The sequence below is a fragment of the Salvelinus alpinus genome, chromosome 2 (assembly GCF_045679555.1).
Source record: "Salvelinus alpinus chromosome 2, SLU_Salpinus.1, whole genome shotgun sequence".
NCBI lineage: Eukaryota > Metazoa > Chordata > Actinopteri > Salmoniformes > Salmonidae > Salvelinus > Salvelinus alpinus.
Genome location: NC_092087.1, coordinates 55,578,495 through 55,599,210, shown reverse-complemented (window position 1 = coordinate 55,599,210; position 20,716 = coordinate 55,578,495). Strand labels below are relative to the sequence as shown.

The 20,716-nt window shown below is 42.4% G+C and overlaps 2 protein-coding genes and 1 non-coding gene across 4 annotated transcripts; 1 reads left to right on the top strand and 2 right to left on the bottom strand.

Annotated features, from left to right (window-relative positions):
• Nucleotides 1–816: 816 nt before the first annotated feature.
• On the bottom strand, nt 817–19,907 carry LOC139565151 (casein kinase II subunit alpha-like). The gene is made up of 13 exons (XM_071385271.1): nt 19,811–19,907; nt 16,606–16,872; nt 16,306–16,417; nt 16,074–16,175; nt 15,931–15,981; nt 15,020–15,079; nt 14,615–14,698; nt 14,242–14,352; nt 13,920–14,021; nt 13,542–13,642; nt 11,613–11,758; nt 5,711–5,800; nt 817–3,854 (listed from the first exon to the last, which is right to left on the bottom strand). The coding sequence occupies exons 2-13, from the start codon at nt 16,704–16,706 to the stop codon at nt 3,736–3,738; spliced, it is 1,179 nt and encodes a 392-aa protein (XP_071241372.1). The 5' UTR covers nt 16,707–16,872; nt 19,811–19,907; the 3' UTR covers nt 817–3,735.
• Nucleotides 6,499–10,305, top strand: LOC139565156 (putative nuclease HARBI1). 2 transcript variants are annotated; one of them, XM_071385295.1, is made up of 9 exons: nt 6,499–7,583; nt 7,674–7,735; nt 7,818–7,904; nt 7,992–8,033; nt 8,102–8,275; nt 8,355–8,390; nt 8,489–9,043; nt 9,113–9,228; nt 9,325–10,305. In XM_071385295.1, exons 1-6 carry the CDS (start codon nt 7,481–7,483, stop codon nt 8,388–8,390), a joined length of 504 nt encoding a protein of 167 aa, XP_071241396.1. In that variant the 5' UTR covers nt 6,499–7,480; the 3' UTR covers nt 8,489–9,043; nt 9,113–9,228; nt 9,325–10,305. The 2 variants fall into 2 exon arrangements, with proteins under 2 accessions (XP_071241396.1, XP_071241387.1); XM_071385286.1 differs by lacking the exons at nt 6,499–7,583; nt 7,674–7,735; nt 7,818–7,904; ... (1 more) ...; nt 8,102–8,275; nt 8,355–8,390 and having other exon boundaries at nt 8,393–9,043.
• LOC139569002 (small nucleolar RNA SNORA57) lies at nt 15,473–15,610 on the bottom strand. The gene has a single exon (XR_011673839.1). It is a non-coding gene; the product is annotated as a small nucleolar RNA SNORA57 (small nucleolar RNA).
• Nucleotides 19,908–20,716: the final 809 nt, after the last annotated feature.

Sequence of the window (20,716 nt, the reverse complement as noted above, 5' to 3'; positions counted from 1 at the left end):
AAAGGAGCAAAGTACAGAGAGATCCTTGATGAAAACCTGCTCCAGAGTGCTCAAGACCTCAGACTGAGGCGAAGGTTCACCTTACAACAGGACAACAACACTAAGCACACAGCCAAGACAATGCAGGAGTGGCTTCGGAACAAGTCTCTGAATGTCCTTGAGTGGCCCAGCCAGAGCCCAGACTTTAAATCTATGTAGTTCTGTCCTTGAGCTGTTCTTGTCTATAGATGTTCTGTATTGTTTCATGTGGACCCCAGGAAGAGTAGCTGCTGCTTTTGCAACAGCTAATGGGGATCCTAATAAAATACTTGAACCTGATCGAACATCTCTGGAGACCTGAAAATAGCGGTACAGCGAAGCTCCCCATCCAACCTGACAGCGCTTGAGAGGATCTGGAGAGAAGAATGGGAGAAACTCCGCAAATACAGGTGTGCCAAGCTTGTAGCGTCATAACCAAGAAGACCCGAGGCTGTAATCGCTGCCATAGGTGCTTCAACAAAGTAATGAGTAAAAGGACTTATTACTTATGTAAATGTGATATATTAAAAATACATTATTATAAATGTGTAACTGTTTCTAAAAACCTGTTTATGCTTTGTCATTATGAGGTATTGTGTGTAGATTGATGAGAAAAAAAACTATTTAATACAATTTAGAATAAGGTTGTAACAAAATGTGGAAAAAGGCAAGGGGTCTGAATACTTTCCAAATGCACTGTAAGTGACCTCTCAAAAGAATACTAAGGAAAGTAATGTTTGTAAAATCTTACAATCAGGGGACACTGACATTTTTTGCAATACAATCAGATTTACTTGATAAATAAAACACGTGTTTATTAACACATATAAGGACATAAAAATATATACAGTGATGTAAGGACTCAACTTTGTTCATGTATGCATGTATTTTTCATATATTGAGATTTCAAATGGAAAAAAAGGATGCATATGTACAGCAGGGTCTATCCTTACACAAGATTCCCATTTATGGCACTAAAACGCAGGGAAAATGTTACCCCTTCAAGTTCAATACATCTTCCAGTATCTACAGTGGCAAGAAAGTATGTGAACCCTTTGGAATTAACTGGATTTCTGCATAAATTGGTCATCAAATTTGACCTGATCTTCATCTAAGTCACAACATAAACAAACAGTGTGCTTAAACTAATAACACAAATTATTGTATTTTTCTTGTCTATATTGAATACATCATTTAAACATTCACAGTGTAGGTTGGAATGTGAACCGCTAGACTAATGACTCCTCCAAAAACTAAATTAAGTCAGGAGTCAGCTAACCTGGAGTCCAATCAATGAGACGAGATTGGAGATGTTGGTTAGAGCTGCCTTGCCCTTTAAAAAACACTCACAGAATTTGAGTTTGCTATTCACAAGAAGCATTGCCTGATGTGAACCATGCCCCGAACAAGAGAGAATTCAGAAGACCTAAGATTAAGAAATGTTGACTTGCATAAAGCTGGAAAAGGTTACAAAAGTATCTCTAAAAGCCTTGATGTTCATCAGTCCATGGTAAGACAATTTGTCTATTAATGGAGAAAGTTCAGCACTGTTGCTACTCTCCCTAGGAGTGGCCGTCCAGCAAAGATGACTGCAAGAGCACAGCGCAGAATGCTCAATGAGGTTAAGAAGAATCCTAGAATGTCAGCTAAAGACTTAAAGAAATCTCTGTTGACTAGTCTACAGTACCTAAAACACTAAACAAGAATGCTGTTCATGGCAGAACATCACGGAAGAAGCCACTGCTGTCCAAAAAAAAAAAATTCTGCACATCTGAAGTTTGCAAAAGTGCACCTGGATTTTCCACAGCGATACTGGCAAAATATTCTGTGGACAGAAGAAACTACAGTTGAGTTGTTTGAAAGGAACACACAACACTGTGTGGAGAGAAAAAAGGCACAGCACACCAACATCAAAACCTCATCCCAACTGTGAAGTATGGTGGAGGGAGCATCATGGTTTGGGGCTGCTTTGCTGCCTCAGGGCCGCGACAGCTTGCTATCATCGACGGAAAAATGAATTCCCAAGTTTATCAAGACATTTTGCAGGAGAATGTAAGGCTATATGTCCACCAATTAAAGCTGAACAGAAGTTGGGTGATGCAACAGGACAACGACCCAAAACACAGAAGTAAATCAACAACAGAATGGCTTCAACAGAAGAAAATACTCCTTCTGGAGTGGCCCAGTCAGAGTCCTGACCTCAATCCGATTGAGATGCTGTGGCATGACCTCAAGAAAGCAATTCACACCAGACATCCCAAGAATATTGCTGAACTGAAACAGTTTTGTAAAGAGGTGGTCCAAAATTCCTCCTGACCGTTGTACAGGTCTGATGCGCAACTACAGAAAGCATTTGGTTGAGGTTATTGCTGCCAAAGGAGGGTCAACCAGTTATTAAATCCAAGGGTTCACATACTTTTTCCACCCTGCACTGTGAATGTTCACACGGTGTGTTCAATAAAGACATGAAAGCGTATAATTGTTTGTGTGTTATTAGTTTAAGCAGACTGTGTATTGTTGTGACCTAGATGAAGATCAGATTTTACCACCAATTTATGCAGAAATCCGGGTATTTCCAAAGGGTGCACATACTTTTTCTTACCACCGTAAGTGTTAGCCAAACAGGTGATCGATCCAAGAAACTTACCCCCGAAACAAACTTAATACAAAAAGAAAACCACTTTCCTCAGCAGATAGATAAACACATTTCAAGCCAACTTAACCAGGACTCCGGTGCCTTCATATTCAGTTGTGATCTTATATCTAACACCATCCATATTTTCTCCACATATAACTTACTCTCCCCGAGAAAACAAAAAGGTTTAGTCAGTCTCCTCTTTCTCAAGCGATTGAGTAAACAGTTTTTCACGACTTGAATTAAATCAAGGAACTGGAAAGCAGCAAGTTTGAGAGAAACTTTTCTAAATAACAGAACAGATAGCTTTGCCTGGCTTTCGAAGGGATTGAATGACAATACTGCCATCAAACCATTGCCACAGTAAATTAAACCCATCCAGAATACCACAGCATTTCAGTAAAAAAAAAGGAAAACTGTCAGGGAACCCTTACATCAAAAACTAGGTATCCAGTATAGTAGAAAGGCAAGACATACTATTCAGGCTGAAGTGTCATTAGGATACGTTGAGTGAGGCAGCTTCAGTGTTTCAACACACCACTGGAGCACAGAACAGCACCAAACACTTCCAAATACCGTGGGGAAGTCTTTCATAATGGTGGTATAGAGTAGTAGACTGGACTAAATATGGGAATTGCTTAAGGTGTGCTCGCCAGCGCTCGTTTGACAAGGTTGCATTAGTAAACTGCAGACTGCTCCTTTTGGTCTAAATGCTAATGTCCCTTTCCTGTTACCTTTCGATTAACTACTTGTCAGTAATGTACAAAAGAAAACGTGTTCGAGGGGGAGAAACCCCCATCACCCTTGGATTCGTGACTCATTCTCAGATTGTGGACATAGCCACACACACAGCCATCAAGATGAAATAAATACCTGCATGTGTCGATTACACAGAACATTCATTTCATGTCTGGTTAACTCAAGTTCATTCAAGGAGAAACAGATAAACATTGTTCAGGCGAGAGAGTCTTCAGAGGTTGGCATTCCTGGATCTCAGGGCAGTCGGACTGACTGAGTAAGTAGAGATGTTGGTGCGTGCCTGCATGAGTGGCACCCATAGGTTTGCTCCCCTAGGGGTGCCATCACTGGGGGGCACTAACGGCGGCGGGCACAGGGGTGCTCAGGGCGTTGGTGGCAGCAGAGAGGACAGGCGAGCCGGTGAGGGTGCCCAGGGCAGTAGCAGCTGGCAAGGCAGATATACCTTGAGAGGAAAAAAGGGGAATTTAGCTTAACCACCGAACACCTCAGAGATAACCACGGGGGTTACTTAGAAAACACTCTTCCAAGGGTGTTTTGATGATGCAGTGAGCTACAGTATAACCAGACCTGCCAACCCTGTCCAACTTTTTAGAGTACCAGAGGCGCGCGGGAAATTGGAGATTCGTGTGCTTAGACAAACATTATGGATCACACCTGGTTCAGTTCAGCCCTCTGAAAAGGTATGTACAAAACATAAATAAAAGATTCACACTGATAAGTACAGAACATTTCAAATAAATAAATGTTGTGTAATTAGCACAGATTGTATGTTTATTCCATTACATGTACAAGTGTAGAATGGAGATAGTTATCTATAACGTTTTTCTTAGCACATGCCCCCAAGTTTAGTCTCTATAATAGAGGAACGCTTGTCACCTCTCAAACAGGGCCAATCACTAGGGCCAGCTCACAAGTATTGGCTTTTTAGACACGGTTCCTAATCAACCCTAAAAGCAAAATCATTTTGAACAAGATAAAAACAAATCATCGCATCGACACAGACAGCAAACTGGCTAAACTTAAGTAGGCTACCGCAAAGGGAATCTGAACGCGGTTCGCTAGAAGAGCCCGGTGTTTCAGCCGATGTGAAGGTCTCTATTGTGTTTCTTTGCAGCGCATACAAGATTTCAGATTTTCAAAATTGATCAAATCTCAAATCTGGTGCAAAGGCATTTCAGAAGCATTGCCTCTATAGCTAATACTGGACGCTCATTCATTCTTCATCGAGCGGTCTTCTAAACTCCCGACTCCATTTAATGCCAAGATGTTAGATTTATTATTTTATTATACTTTTGTAATGCTTTTTGTGACGTGGATCATCATTACAGTTGCTGTCTATCAGGTTGCGTGATCCTCGTGATGTTACGTGGAAAATACAACTAATGGGACGCAGAATTAAAATGTATATCACACTCGAACAAATGCGACCAGTTATTTTTCGCATATGCATTTAATTTCTTTCACTAGCAGATGCAAGTGAACTGCTGGCACTTTAGAGCCCACTGAATGTCAATCTTGTGTTCGCTAACATTAGCTTGAAACAATTAGTGTTAACCTTTCCACAACACACGGATTCGAGAAAGGGATTTGTCCATGTGTTTACGTACAGCTGACAGTCGGCGAACTCAGCATCACAACAAACAGGAGGAGGGGCAGACACGGGGTAGCTACATCCAATAATGATGTATTCATCTCCATGTCCGTTGACACAAACTTCGTACATGCCCGTGTGTTGCAGCTCAAGAATCGGGATGTTAGATTCACTCAGTGGATACATTTTTTATTACTGAAATGTAAAAAAAAAAATATATATATATATATATATACACATGTTTTTTATTTATTTAAATGAGGCCTTATTTATTTCTGTGTACTTTTAACTCGGATCTCGTACCTGCGTACATGGACAGAGAATTGCGTAGTTGGTACGCAAAATGCGTGCATGTTGGCAGGTCTGTATAACCAATGAGTTACATAAGAAAGATGACAAGGGATGCGCACTGGCATATGGTGAGTTTAGCTCTTATGAAATGTATTGGATTGAATTACAGTATGTCAATTATGACAATGTGGTAACCCTTGATAGAAGATTGTCCAATTTGCATGGACAAATATAGCTGCTTAATTCAATCTTAACACAGACCAAGTCGGCTGCTTAATTCAATTTGATTTCCAAACTTGGCCTCCCGCAGACAAAACATCCTCCTTAACACTGAGTGATGGGAGTCTCTGGGAGTTCAGATGAGGATGCATGGGTGGGAGGGTTAGGATGATTAGGGTGTGTGTGTTTGCACTCACCAGGGACCATGTTGGCTGTGCTTACAGCAGTATTTCCGCCGGACGGGTTGGCCGACCCCGGCATGCGACCCTGGTCTTTCACAACAGTATCTTTGTGGACAAAAGAACTCATATTAAAAACAGTGAACAATCTCTAGTCTCGAGTCCCTAGTCACTGCAAGTAGATGGTCATAAGGAACTGCAGATAACCAGTGAACTGGGTCGTGTTCATTACACACAAAATGAAGGAAAGCAGAGTAAACCGAGGCGGCGCTACCTGAACGTTTCCAACAAGACATGCTTGTTTTTGTTTGCCGTTGTAAAACGTTTTGCTAGTGTGCCCTAATGAACAAGACCCGGATTAGAGCAAACAAAATAATCTTCTTATAGCATGACATACAGCCTACGAATGACTAAAACTCCCTGCTCCTTCATTACATGAAAATAACTTATACCTTTTAGCTGCGAGTTGCATTCAACAGAGAAATTTGGTTGAGATGCCAAGTAACCCCGGTCATAACAAGCCTTTGATTTGTGTCAAAATACATTTGCGGGGCAGAAAAACAGCAGTTAATATTCAGGTAACTGACTAAATCAAGGAAACACCAACAAAGTGTCTTAGAGTGTGGGGCCACCACGAGCCAGAACAGCTTCAATGCTCATTGGCGTAGATTCTACAAGTGTCTGGAACTCTATTGGTGGGATGTGACACCACTCCTCCATGAGAAATTCAATCATTTAGTGTTTTGTTGATGGAAAAAGCTGTCTCAGGCACCACTCCAGAATCTCCCACAAGTGATCAATTGGGTTGAGATCTGGGGCCTGTTGCACAAAAGTAGAATTAAGACATCCGGGATAAATGACTCAGCTGAGCTCAATGAAGCCAAAACATGTGCGTCCAGGCTTAATTGGTTGCACAAAGACCAAGCCAGGATGAGCAGACACGGATTCATTAAGCCAGGTGAAACCAATCCTGGATAGGTGCGCGCTCACGGCTCACTCAAATAGACCCCGCCACAGATCACAGATTAACTGATTTACCATGGCAACTAGAGCCGCGTACTTTTCCCCGTCGGAAGCACAAATCCTCATGGAGGCATACGAGGAGGTAAAAGATATAATTAAGAAGAAAGGCAACACCGCCACAGTGATAAAGCAAAGAGAAAAAGCGTGGCAAAGTATTGCAGACCGCCTGAATGCGTAAGTAGTGCACAATTACACACTCACCGCTCCGCTGAAACATCACAATTACAATTCAAATATTTAATTCACATCTCCAAAAATGCAGTTGTACTGTAATTATGAAACGGTTAAATTTTTAATTGAAATGCACTGCAGATATGAGTGAAATTGTGTAAAGTAACTCCATCACACTGTATAAAGCTATGATAAATTTTTTGATATTTTTACTGAAAACAAGACAAAAATACCAAGTAATTTTTTGCAGTGTGACTCCATTAAATGTGTGTGTGTGTGTGTGTGTGTGTGTGTGTGTGTGTGTGTGTGTGTGTGTGTGTGTGTGTGTGTGTGTGTGTGTGTGTGTGTGTGTGTGTGTGTAGATTAAACATGAACGGGCCAAAACGGACATGGCAGCAGGTCAAAATCAAATACAAGAACATTCTGCAGAATGGTATGGTCCCTGACTAATATTTAACAAAGCACAAGCATATATTGTACCCAGAAGGTGCCTGCTCACACATTGTCTGTACTGTTTTAGCAGTGAAAAAGAATACCCACAGACAAGGCACGGGTGGTGGGTCACCAAAGGCTGACCTTACCCCAGCAGAGGACATGGCCTTGGAGCTAAATAAAGGCAGGCCCGTCTTAGAGGGGATCCCTGGGGGGAAAGAGACGAGCATAGGTTCCTCCCAAGATGCCACCCGCTTCATTCAAGGTATGTCCTTCCATCTCTACATGGGATACAACCACATTCATATTGAATCAATTTGGACTGTCTGACTTTGGTTTACCTATTGCCTTGCAGTGTCTGGCAGCACTGTGTTCCTGTTAGAGCCACCAGCACAAGCACCAGACGATGCTGATCCAGTGAGTACTCCATCAAAGGCATACTGTAGGCCTGGCATGTCTTGTCTACTAGCTTCAATATGAATCCGATTAAATGTGATAGGGTGAAGGCCCCAGTGCAGCAGCAACAGCACATGATGGAGACGATGATGAGGAGGAGACCATCTCTCTGGATTCCAGAAGGCATGAGGTATCATGTTAAGACTGTGAAAGTACTATTTACTCTACAATGGTGAGGAGTCCTCATCAAAATCAAAAAATCTAATTTCTTTTACAGGACCCAGATGCTATACAGTGGGAAAACCAGCCTGGCAACATAGTGCGTATTAATAAAAGGACACCACATCCTGCCAAATTCCAGCTGCGCTAATTGTATTGTGTTCACAGAGCTCACAAGCTATCAGAAAGTTGTATGGCAACCACCTCCGGCGCCAAATAGAACTGGCAGACATAGACATTCAGTACAAGAAGAAAAAGATGGAAAATCTTGCACTGGAGTCCGAAATAAAAAAGAGGACAATTAGGAAACTGGACCTTGAAATAAAAAAACTTGAGAGGGAGGTGAGATATGCCTTCAATGTACACTGTATGCTAACTGTAACACAAATGTATTATTCATTATTTTTCTTTCCTCCCCCAGCTCCAAGAAGATGACACAGCTCAAAATAAAAATTAGGTATATTCTCGTAAAGTCAAGTGAGCCATGACATATGAGCTCTTATTGTGAGCACACAGGACGGTGGCATCTTTCTAAGGTTTTTTTTATTTTCCCAGCAATCAGTACAACCAAGTCATCGTTATAAGGCATCGCCCTCTTTTGCCCACCCCCCCAGCACCAGGTGTGGCCACTAGCCTATATGAAGGCCCAAAATTGTGTGTTCCTTTCTGCTCTGACAATGGCATGCCCATTCGTGCGAGATGTGGTGGATGAAGAAGCACTTGTGCTGAGGAGAGCCTTCAGGCGAGAAAGGGTCTTCAGGGACCGGTTGGACCCACTGGCCTTCCCTGATGACCATCTATATGAAAGATACAGGTTTTCTGCAGATGGCATCAGGTATCTATGCAGACTACTGGGTCCCAGGATTAAGCACCGCACTGCACGGAGCCATGCACTGAGTGTGGAGCAAATGGTTTGTGTGGCCTTGCGCTTTTTTGCTAGTGGAGCCTTCCTGTACTCAGTGGGGGATGCAGAACAGCTGAACAAGGCCACAATTTGCCGCACAATAAGGAGTGTGTGTCTGGCTATCAAAGCATTAGCAGATGTCTTCATCTCCTTCCCTGGCCACAGAAGACTCTGTGACATCAAAGAGGAGTTCTATAGGATTGCAGGTAAGAGGATCTACAAATTACAGGACAACTGTTAACACATAGTAGGATACTCATTACTTTGTGTGACAGGTTTCCCCAATGTCATTGGTGCAGTGGACTGCACACACATAAGGATAAAAGCCCCCTCAGGTGCCCATGAGGCCGATTTTGTGAATAGGAAATCCTTTCACAGCATTAATGTTCAGGTGAACATAACTTTTTGATATTGTCCATTGACGAACACTCTGCATTGCCAGTGATGTGCATTGATTGGTGTAATATTCCTCATCTTATGATTTCAGATGGTCTGCAATGCTGACTGTGTGATCAGCAATGTTGTGGCAAAATGGCCTGGCTCAGTCCATGACTCCAGAATCTTTCGGGCCTCTGAAATCTATCAGTGCCTATCACAAGGTAAGCCACACAACCCCTATTTATAACCATCATGGCTGTGTCAAGAATATCACTGTGTTTATGAGGTAGTAATGATGAGATTTTGTGTTGACAAGTGAATTCTCTGGTGTGTTGCTGGGAGACAGGGGGTATGGCTGCCAGCCTTTTCTCCTGACACCTTTCACAGACCCCCAGGAAGCACAGCAGGCCTACAACCATGCCCATGCCAGGACCAGGGCCAGAGTTGAAATGACCTTTGGCCTCCTGAAGGCACGCTTTCACTGCCTTCACAAATTAAGGGTCAGCCCTGTTAGGGCATGTGATATTACTGTGGCTTGTGCTGTCCTCCACAATGTGGCCTGCCTGAGGAAGGAGAGGGCCCCCAGAGTGCCACCAGCCATGGACTGGGACAATCCGGCAATCTTCCCTGATGACGACAGTGGTCGGCTGCTGAGGGACCAATATGTGTTGAATTATTTTAGTTAGTATGTGTGCTTTCAATTTTGGTTAAATATGTCCTGCGGTGGCAGAGGAATTTGGTTTTTTTTGGGTTCGTTTTTTGACGAATTTGGCCTCTTATGATGTTTGTGCGGTATACTGTGTGTAATACAAGGCTGCAGGGAGGCTACTGCATCCATTCATTTGTCTGTTCAGTTGATGTGTATGGATTTGTCCTGCATTTATTTTAGTGTGCAGACATGCAGGGTGTGTTATATACAGACCTTTGAATGTGTATGTATCATTTTGTATAATATGCTTGGATTCTGTGCTTTCCATCTTGTAGAGTCACTGTGACTTCAGTTTCGAAAGGAGCTGATGGTTTACCTGCTTTGTTTTGTCCTTATTCAATAAAGGAACATAATGTTACACATTGTGTTTTTATATTCATATGGAATGTGTATTTGTTTATATGACAGAGTACTAGGGCCACACTGAAGAAAAAGGATAAAGTCATAAATTTATGAGGCTGGTTCTTTCTGCAGAAAAGCTACATATTGTTTTTACAGTTTTGATACTTATGACAATGTGATACTTAATATTCTGGCACATCAGCATGTCTTTGTTTATGAAACCATACTGAAGTACAATTTCACGAAATGCCCCACATCTGTCATTTTAACAACTGTCCTCCTTTAAAACAACTGGTTACAATATTATGACTTGTGTTTTTTTCCCCTCTGTGGCCCTAATATTCTATCATTTTATATATAGCCTTATAGTCTATGGGAAACTGTAAATTATCTAATGATAGCAACATCATCTAAAAATCATTTTTTATCCAAAATCATTGAAATTAATGATCACAAACGTTTAAATAATAACAGTGGGTCTAGTTATATGTGATAACAATGTATAGTGAGCAGTGAAATAACTATTGGTTTCCATTTGTGGTGACTGCTGACTGACATTAGGGATGAGATTAAATAGATCCTGGAATTTAGCCTGGTCTGGAGCAGGCTAGCTCCACAGAATAAATCTCCATGGTAATTTATACCATAACATATCCTCCTGCCCCCTATCCATCTTTAGTGCAACCGGATTACGGATCAATTGAGCCAGGATCACCAAGATATCCTGGCTTAATCCCTTATCCTAGTTTTGTGCAACAGGCCCCTGGTGACTGAGACGGCATATGATTTACATTGTTTTCATGCTCATCAAACTATTCAGTAACCACTCGTGCCCTGTTTAAGGGGGCATTGTCATCCTATGGGGTCATAGCCATGGTAGCCAAAATAATGGCCAGTACAGCATTTTTACACATGACCCTAAGCATGATAGGATGTTAATTGCTTAATTAACTCAGAAACCACACCCGCATTCAATATACTTTGTAACCCTCATTTACTTAAGTGTTTCCATTTTTTTGTCAGTTACCTGTAGGTCCATTGTCATTTCTACATCATTTTCTATTGAGTTTAAGGCATTCAATTGTGCCCTGGAGTTTTCTAAACCAAAATAATAATTTCCAGCCTACCCAGAAAACTAAATCCACTGAGGGCTGAAAAAAATAATAATTCTGCAGTATTTTGCCCACCCCTGCGATAAACCACAGGTCCCTTCCAATCTCATCAATATGGGTCCATGGTCTGATTAACCATACCCCTAACCTTACATTTTGTTTTCACGATATAGCCCATTTTAACTTTGCAGTTCGGCTAAATGTACTGGCAACTGGATCCCTCCTCGCACTTACAGTAAGGGTGATCCATGGCCTCGTGGGCGGTCAGCCGGGCCTGATGGTCATAGCGCAGCAGCTTGTCCAGGAAGTCCAGGGCCTCGGGGCTGACCAGGTGCTGGTTCTCACTGTGGACGAAGCGCTCCCACCGCTTACGAGAGTGTCTGGAAGGGGAGAGCAGGTTAGCAGCAGTGCAAAAAAAGAAGAAAAGAAAAACCCCTATGCACAGCAGTGTCTAGATTCAGGTGTTGTTTATGGCAGGAACAACTAATATCCCTTTCAAACTAAGACGAAACCGAGGGGGGGGGCGGGTATTTCCAGCAACAAAGCCTGTAGTTTTATTTTTCCTGCCAACCGACCTAGTCATGATTGCTGCAATGTGTTTAAAAGTCCCACCAACCCCTCAGTATAAAAGTCCCCTTTCATCTTACCGTCATGCATTAAATCATGAACATTCTATTGTTGTTGCCATTATGAAAAATGTTAAACACAAAAATGGCAGTAATGCTGAAGAGGCATTGGCGCACACTACACTGACAGGCATGTATCACTTTGTTGCGCGCCGAAACTCCTCAACTTATCCAATCGTTATAATACATTTGAAGCGATACCTGCGTGTGGTCAACTACATGATCATTTCAGCACTGTTTTGACTGGGACAGCGTGGGGACTCTGGATAAATCAATCAATGTCAGGTTTTTGTTTTCACTGAATCTGTTTGGATATTTGGTTACAATTAGGCTGGGGAAATGTTAGCTAGTTTGAGGCGAGTGCTGCTCATGATCACCTTATAGTCTAGTTGGCTGTATTAGCACTAATCAGAACATGTTGCTAGCAAGTTATGTAGCTTAACACGTTTATTATTTTGCTCTTCACTCACATAGTAGCCTACTCCCAACCAAAAGCTTGCCTGATAATCAAGCAATGTGATTTTGCTTCACATAATCTTTTTGTAAATTTGGTCAATTGGTCCCTGGCTGGGCAAATAAATACGTGGAGGTGGTAGCTCATCTAGTCATCCATCACTGATCAGAAACATTTAGCACGCAACAATGAAGCCTGAAATCAAGTGTAGGCCTATTGTTTCGCTCGATCGGGTACAAGCAACTCCAAAAGCATGCAGATGTTGTGAAATATGAACACGAGACACGCATGCTTTTCAAAATATAGATTGCTATTTATTTTTTTATCACTCCCTAACACGCGGAGTGAGGATAGGAAAAAAATGAAACCTGGATCAAAAGTGACTTTTTCAAATTACACAGAGGTTCATTCAGGTCCGATTTTGATTTTAGTTACATGATCGGAAAGAGCAGATTAAGGTTTCTCAAGCACATACAAATTCTCAAAAAGGTGTTGGCTTGGGATCTGTTTAAAAATTATCACTCTTTTGTTATATGACCGCGGTTCAACACGATCCCATATTTTTCTATTTTATTGTTATATTCCATTCTATTTTTACTATAAAATATATGTGTGTTGACTGATCAGGGCAAGGGAATGTGAGTGTGTATTGTCTGCTTTAATCAACAAAATAAACTAGTGATTTAATTTGCATGGTGCTGCCATGTAGCCTACAGGCTGCACAGACCAGTAACAATTAACTCCAAATATATTATTCTATTCTTTTAAAAACACATTTTTTTCATCTTAACTAATGAATAATGACCTGCCTAAACTAATGGATTTCTTTGTGATGGTATATATATTCATTGGATTTATTAAAATAGACACCCACCCACATCTACACACTCTTCACCGGCATGCGCACAACAGGTATAAAAGGTGTATTCAGGCGAGAATATGGGGGGGGGGGGGGAAAGGGGGGGGGGGGGAAATGGGCCTGCTTGCATTTATTTTTTACATGCAACATACCGTAAACCCTATGAGAAAGGAGTTTACAAACCCAGTGTAAAAAACTCACACTAGTGAAGACAGACAACGTACCTTCCCAGAATGTCATTGAACCGAGGCTCCAGCTCAATGTTGTACTTGTCGATGTAGTCATACAGGTCTTCCGTTCCCAACACCTTGGCTATTCTTACCAACTACAAAGTCAGAAACAACATCAGGTGATTCATCTCACCTGGGGCGTATTCAGTGACGTGAAACGCTCTGAACGTTGCAGATAGAAATGGAATGAATAGAGCTGACAGGATTCCCTATTGTCCCCAACAGAATCATATCTGTTCTACACAGTCTATTTCTATCTGTTTGTTCTGTAACCATACACCCTCCTGAACAGGCCCAAGGTTATTTTCTTCACTGGTAATGAGTGTGACCTTTGAGACATGGTGGACAAGGTATTGAAGAGTGTGTGTTTACCTGGTCGTAGTTGTCGTGGCCGTGGAAGAAAGGCTCCTTCCTGAAGATCATGCTGGCCAACATGCAGCCCAAGCTCCACATGTCCAGACTGTAGTCATACAACTGCACAAAGACGGTGAGAGAAAAAAAATAAAATAATAAAGATATTTTGTTTTCACATTGCCCTGTCCAGCACGGTTCCAGTAACTATGGTGGATGCGTAACCAGCACAGCTCAGTATTGTGAAAAGGGTATCTGTATGCATATACATGGGATGTACACAACAGCAAATAATATAGACTGAGCTGGTCACACAATTCATAACAGTAGCAGGACAACATACCTGATAGTCGACCAGAAGCTCGGGTCCTTTGAAGTAGCGAGAAGCCACTCGGACGTTGTACTCCTGTCCCGGGTGGTAGAACTCAGCCAGACCCCAGTCAATAAGGCGCAGCTGGAAGAATACACAAAACAGAGGCAAGTCAATACTGAGAGAAATACAACAGGGTTGTGCTCATTAGGGCACCAAACAGAGTGAAACTGGGAGAGACTACTTGGACTTTGGGGTATTGTATTGAGGATTGTTGTGGAACAATATCCAATTTCTATTTAAACTAACCTACATATTGTAGTCACATTCAATGGATGACAAAGGTCTTGACTAGGGCGAATCAGATAGTTATTGTGTCTCCGCCGCATTGGTCGTAAACACTCACTTTTCGGTGTTCGTGATCAATCATCACGTTGTGGGGTTTCACATCCCTGTGCATGATTCCCATGCTGTGGCAGTAGTCCAGGGCCTGTGCACAGAGCCAAGAGCCAAAATTGCCTCTGGTTAGCAACGATGAGGCTGGGGATTTACTCAACACAGTAATGCAATAAAAGGCAGAAATTACAAAACAGATGTTGTCTACCAGTCTCGGTGCACAAACATGTTGATGGCAAAATAGAGAGCTGGTATGTAACCATTGGACAAAGACAAACAAGGGCCCTATACTCTAAGCACCTGAATGTTCTTGTTTTGAGAGGGGGAAATGCTGACTCATGTCCGTCAAAGTCTCTGGGCTTCTAACACAAATTAATGGGATAGTTCACACAAATTACAACATTACGAGACTAACCTTGAGGATCTCGAACATGTAGAACCGGATGTCATAGTCTGTTAGGGTCTGGTACAATTGCTGCAAGTAAGAACAGATGCAGTGAATCAATACAGTGATTTAACGACACCCTGAACAGTACATGCAGGTAGATAATGGACCTAGTGGTTAGACCGTTGGGCCAATACCGAAAGGTTGCTAGATCGACTCCCCGAGCTGACAGGGTAAAAATTTGTCGTTCTGCCCCTGAACAAGGCAGTTAACCCACCGTTCCTAGGCCGTCATTGTAAATAAGAATTTGTTCTTAACTGGCTTGCCTAGTGAAATGAAAATAACACGCGTATAGGTCTTTGCAACCTGAACACATTATCCAATACAAAGAATTCCCATATTCAAATCACAAGCTATCAACTTGGGCATCTGAATGGTAACATTTAGGTCTATTATTAAGTAATTCAACACCAAACTTGATCATAGTGTACCAGCGATTGAGGATAGAACCACAGGACAACAAACATCCTGGCACGGAAGACATAGCACTGCACCTTTTTGTCCCTCCACACACACACACACACGAGACTGGGGAAACAGCATGCATGCCAAGAACGAAGGTTTCACAGGGCTTTGTTTCAGAATAGAGATGTTGTACACGGTCAAGAATCAGGGTCGTATTCATTAGGCACCAAATGGAAGAAAACAGACTAAAACGGAGAGGGACTACCTGGGGTGTAATCATTAGTCCAAACAGTTGAAAATTAGAGTCTACTGGATAAATTCAGGTAGGTTCCTCCCCGTTTAGTTTGCTTCCATTTGGATCCTAGTGAATACACCCCAGAACTTGTCCAATCAGAAACATTTACATTTTCCGTTGCAAAACATTTTGCTGCGATGTGCATAAGACTCAGGTGTAAAAAAACTGATTACTGGCTTACCTTGAAGTCAGTGTTGTTGACATGTTCAAAGACCAAGGCGGGTGTCCGAGACTGAAAGAAGAGAAAGGGTTGTTGCACCAAAGTCATGGCATGCTCTAAAAGAACAATAGTGTTTTCACACCTTTCCCGCCATTCCTACTCACCACTGGGTCTTTGACAATGTCTTTGAGGGCAATGATGTTAGGGCCTCCGCGGAGGTTCTCCAGGATCTTAATTTCACGCTTGATTTTCTTCTTCTTGACGGGCTATGAACACAAATAAAGACCAATTGTATTGATTGTCTGGGTGATTTTAATTCAATATGAATCCAATGCGAGTCTGTATCGAATGGCAATCTATGATCTGAATGATATTGATTTCTCATTGTGGCCTTACCTTGAGTATTTTCACCACAACCTTCTCATTGTTGGTGATGTTGATTGCTTCAAACACTTCACTGTACTTCCCGCGTCCAAGCTTCCGCACCAACTGGAAGTCATCTTGATTTCTGCGGGCAGAATTTTTTTTTGTCAATTACACCATTCAAGGCAATTAAAATTAAACTGCAAATGACACAAAGGGAGCAGACCTTGATCTAGCCTTGAGATTTAACATGGAATGAAGAGAAATAGTCATTTCAGCCTCATAATAGTTTAGCAAGCACCAATGTCACTGTGACTTGAGACTGGTATGTACCCCCATTCCACCACATGGGAATCGTAGTCCCAGTACTCCCTGGGCCGGTGTGTGTTGACATCTGTGTACACACGGGCCCGACTCTGCACGGGTCCTGGCATGTCCAACAGCTTGGCAGAGGAGGGGAAGGGGCCACTTACTGCAGAGAAGGACGAGGAGGGAAGAGGGAGAGGGAAGGTAGGGGGGGCTCTTTGTGACAGGGCAGGGGGTAAGGGGGGGGGGCTTTGGCTGTAAGCAAGGGAAGCCACCAGGGGAACCTCTGGACAGCTGAGACAACAGGGGGGAGAGAGGGGACAAAATAAACAATGTCAGTTATATTCGTGGACCTCAGTTGGTAGCGCATGGCTCTTGCAACGCCAGGATAGTGGGTTCGATTCCCGGGACTGTGTGCAAGCATGAATGTAAGTCGCTTTGGATAAAAGCATCTGCTAAATGGCATATATTATTTAGATTATTTGAGACCATCACCAAGGCCAGATCAAATAAGCATCATTGACATGGGGGGGAGGGGGGACTTTCCGAAGAACTGATGGCCAGTGCAGACAATCACAAAGTTTCAACAGGTGTGTGTAAAATCTATTTGATGCACAGTTATATCACTGCATTTGTTGACCATAAGTCTAAAAAAAGTGAAGAAGAAGCTAGAAGGCTATGGATTGTTGCATACAAAATTCCAGGCCTGACTACCAGTAGGTTGTTTTTAAAAATGGGTCACTGCACCACCGCCAAAGTATTGACACAATGTTAAATTACTACTGCTGGCGGGGATAAGCTATATGACTACTGACTTAGTGGTGCAACGGTCTACTCAGTGCTAGAGGCGTCACTATAGACCCTGGTTCGATTCCAGGCTGTATCACAACTGGCCGTGAATGGAAGTCCCATAGTGTGGCGCACAATTGGCCCAGTGTCGTCCCGGTTAGGGTTTGGCTGGGGTAAGCTGTCATTGTAAATAAGAATTTGTTCTTAACTGACTTGCCTAGTTAAATTAATTAATGCTAAATCCATTCCAGGGTTTTATCTGCATAGTAAAGTCTTGGACGGGCCACCTATGTCCAAACAGTTGATTTAAAAAATATGTTAAAAGATGATTTATTTCACCTTTATTTAACTAGGCAAGTCAGTTAAGAACAAATTCTTATTTTCAATGACGGCCTAGGAACAGTAGGTTAACTGCCTTGTTCAGGGGCAGAACGACAGACTTTTATCTTGTCAGCTCGGGGATTCGATCTTGCAACCTTTCGGTTACTAGTCCGACGCTCTAACCACTAGGCTACCTGCCGCCCCGCGGCGTAACGGACCTATGTCTTTTTTAATAAGATCATCTTTGAGAACAAACAATCAACAAAATAAAAGCTGCACAGGAAGAATTTAAAATTCCAAGAATGATTTTTGTCATGGCATAATTTTGTTATGTTTGAGCCATTCAGATTGCATAAGTCATAGCAAAATGTGTAGAATTGCAGGAAATTTGCTTTAAAACTGCAAAATGTTGTCACTGCGGCCAACACCAGACCTCAAATGTTTGGTCGCCGGACCGCACCAATGGCCACGCCCAGCACCATGCCCCATTTTTGTCCAGGAAAAACCCTGCATCTCTTACGTCCATGATCATGAATATGTTTGATGGAATTCATCATTAACGCTGCAACTTTAAGACACAAATAATATAGCATTTGGCTTTTTATTCTATTTTTAACTGAAAAAAATCGCATTTCTTAAGCAAAAGGCGCATAATACTCATACAGGCTTGAATTGCTAAATTAAGATATCCATCCATATTTCTTGCCAATATACCAATTCCATCTGCAATATAGTAAGTCAAGCCTTCGCTTATCTTTGCCAGCAATGGACAAACGGTCATAACTGTGGTGCCCGTCATAGATATCCTCACTGGAGCCAACTTAACAAAGCAGTCAACGCATTTGTGGTTTAACGGTTTTACCCAGAGGCTCCTTTGACCTAGCTCTTACACCTCAGATTAGACTAGACTTGAAGAACTGAAGTACCATCTTCTGGGATAGGTAAGAATATAAGATCTGCAAGAATATAAGATCTGCAACATTCATTGCACAATACTCTCACTGACTAGCGTTCATAATGCAACAACTTGTCAGCTAAGTAGTACAACAGAGTGCACGTCAATCCAGTAGGGTCTGGAAGCCATAAATGAGCTTCGATTGGTCAATCGCGCCCTGATATGGCAGAGTATTTGCACAACGTTCAGCTTTCCAACTTTAGTCCCGCCCAGTTCACGCTCCCGCGCCATCTTCCATTTAAACTGAATGGCTTCCGTTGTTTCATCGCCCCCAACAGGCTAGTCAGTCGGCTTTAGATCTCAGGGAAGGTGTGATATCACCAATGTACTCCGGCAACCAGGCGAGTTTCACATCCACCCCATTTGACCCCTTCCTACTCCTCCGAACACCAGCTGCCGGGTCACCGCACCATTGGGGTGCGAATGTGAAAAATCGCCTGGAGTACATCACACCTTCACTGAGGTCTAAAATCACCTGTTGCTCAATAAGGGATGGGGAGAGAACCAGTTACCACTATGTGAGCAACAGTTGCCTTTAGAATTCAGGGACGGTGTGATATTGATGGAGTGTATTCATTTAGCGGATTACGTTGCAAAACGTTAAACGAAAACTTGAGTTTCTATTGGACAAATTCTGTTTGGTTCATAGAGTAAACGGTTTCCGTTGCAACATGCCACAGGCGAGTTTCACATCCACTACATATCATAATATTATGACGTTACACTAGCTAGTTTTAATTGAAAAATGTGGCTATTAATAGTCTCCTTCTGTAATGGATGCAATCTCTTGGGGAAAAGTGGTGTTGCTGCCCTCTGGCTAAAATAGTTAACTAATGCCATGTTTGATAAGAAACGTGTCTCGTTGTATTGAGGAATAACAAAAGTGTGTTAGCTCGTAGAGCTACTAAAGTTCGCTAACGTTAATTGGCAAAAGTTTGCGAAATCAACCTGTCAGCTGTAAATTGTTATCCAACTGGATTGATACCGGTAGTCTCCCTACCCCACCATCACCCTCTCGCCCCAATTTACATGCGTAACGTTAGTAGGTAGCTAACTAGTCACCGGGTCCCACTGCTGGTTTGGCTAGCTAAATCGGTTAGCATGTCTGACTGCTTATTTCATAAAATAATTTAAACCAGAGGACAAACTTCCATTGTATATAGCTACCTCTTTGATCAAATATGGGATCCAAGTGAAGGCAGGTTCCCTTTCTTTCCTCTCGCCGGTGTACTTCTGTATGATTTCTGCTGTCTCAGAGACAATATGGCGGACTATCGCGAAGGGTGTAATTGCAGACAGCAATTGAGGGCGTTTTCTGATAGGGGCGTTTCTTGATGTCAAGTTATTACCATTAATGGGTATAACGCCTTTTCTTTATCTACGAATATTTTTTTGATCTACGAATAAATCTGGACAAGGCTGGCCAGTGTTTTATGTGTGAGAGAGGGCTTGACAATGCGCTCGGGATGGAAATGGGGAAAACGTTGGAGAAGCAACAGCTGTGGTGGAATGTAAACTATATATGGCCGTCAGTTCTAAAGCCATGGAGCGGGAGGGTGAAGGTAGAGGACCTGAATGGTCTGCACTGGAACTATTGTACATAGGGAGAAGAGAGCTCATGATACTGAAAGCAGTGGCACGTCTAGTAAAGAAAGCATAAAGAGGGCCAAGGTATGAAGCAAGAGTAATAATGTGTTGGAGTGGAAAGTGGTGATGGTGTTTGATGAGAAGTGGTGATGGTGTTTGATGAGACCACAGTGACTAACTAATGGCTTAGAGAAAGATAGGTGAAGTCAAACTAGCCCGGTTGATTGGAAAATGTAGATTAATCATATGTTATGGTAGTCAGACTTAGCAAAGGAAGATTATGCAAATTGAAGAGCTTAACGGGAAGAAGATTAAAAGTCAGTTTTGTCTCTGGTGCTAGGTTTAGGGGAGTCATCACTGGGGCCCAAATATATATGTCCATAGATGATATCAAAGAAAATGTGAAGGGAGGCAGAGTGATCGAAGCCAAAAGTTCGATCAGTAGGAAAGAGGGTCAAAGAAGTGAAAGCGTGTCGGTGCTGCTGA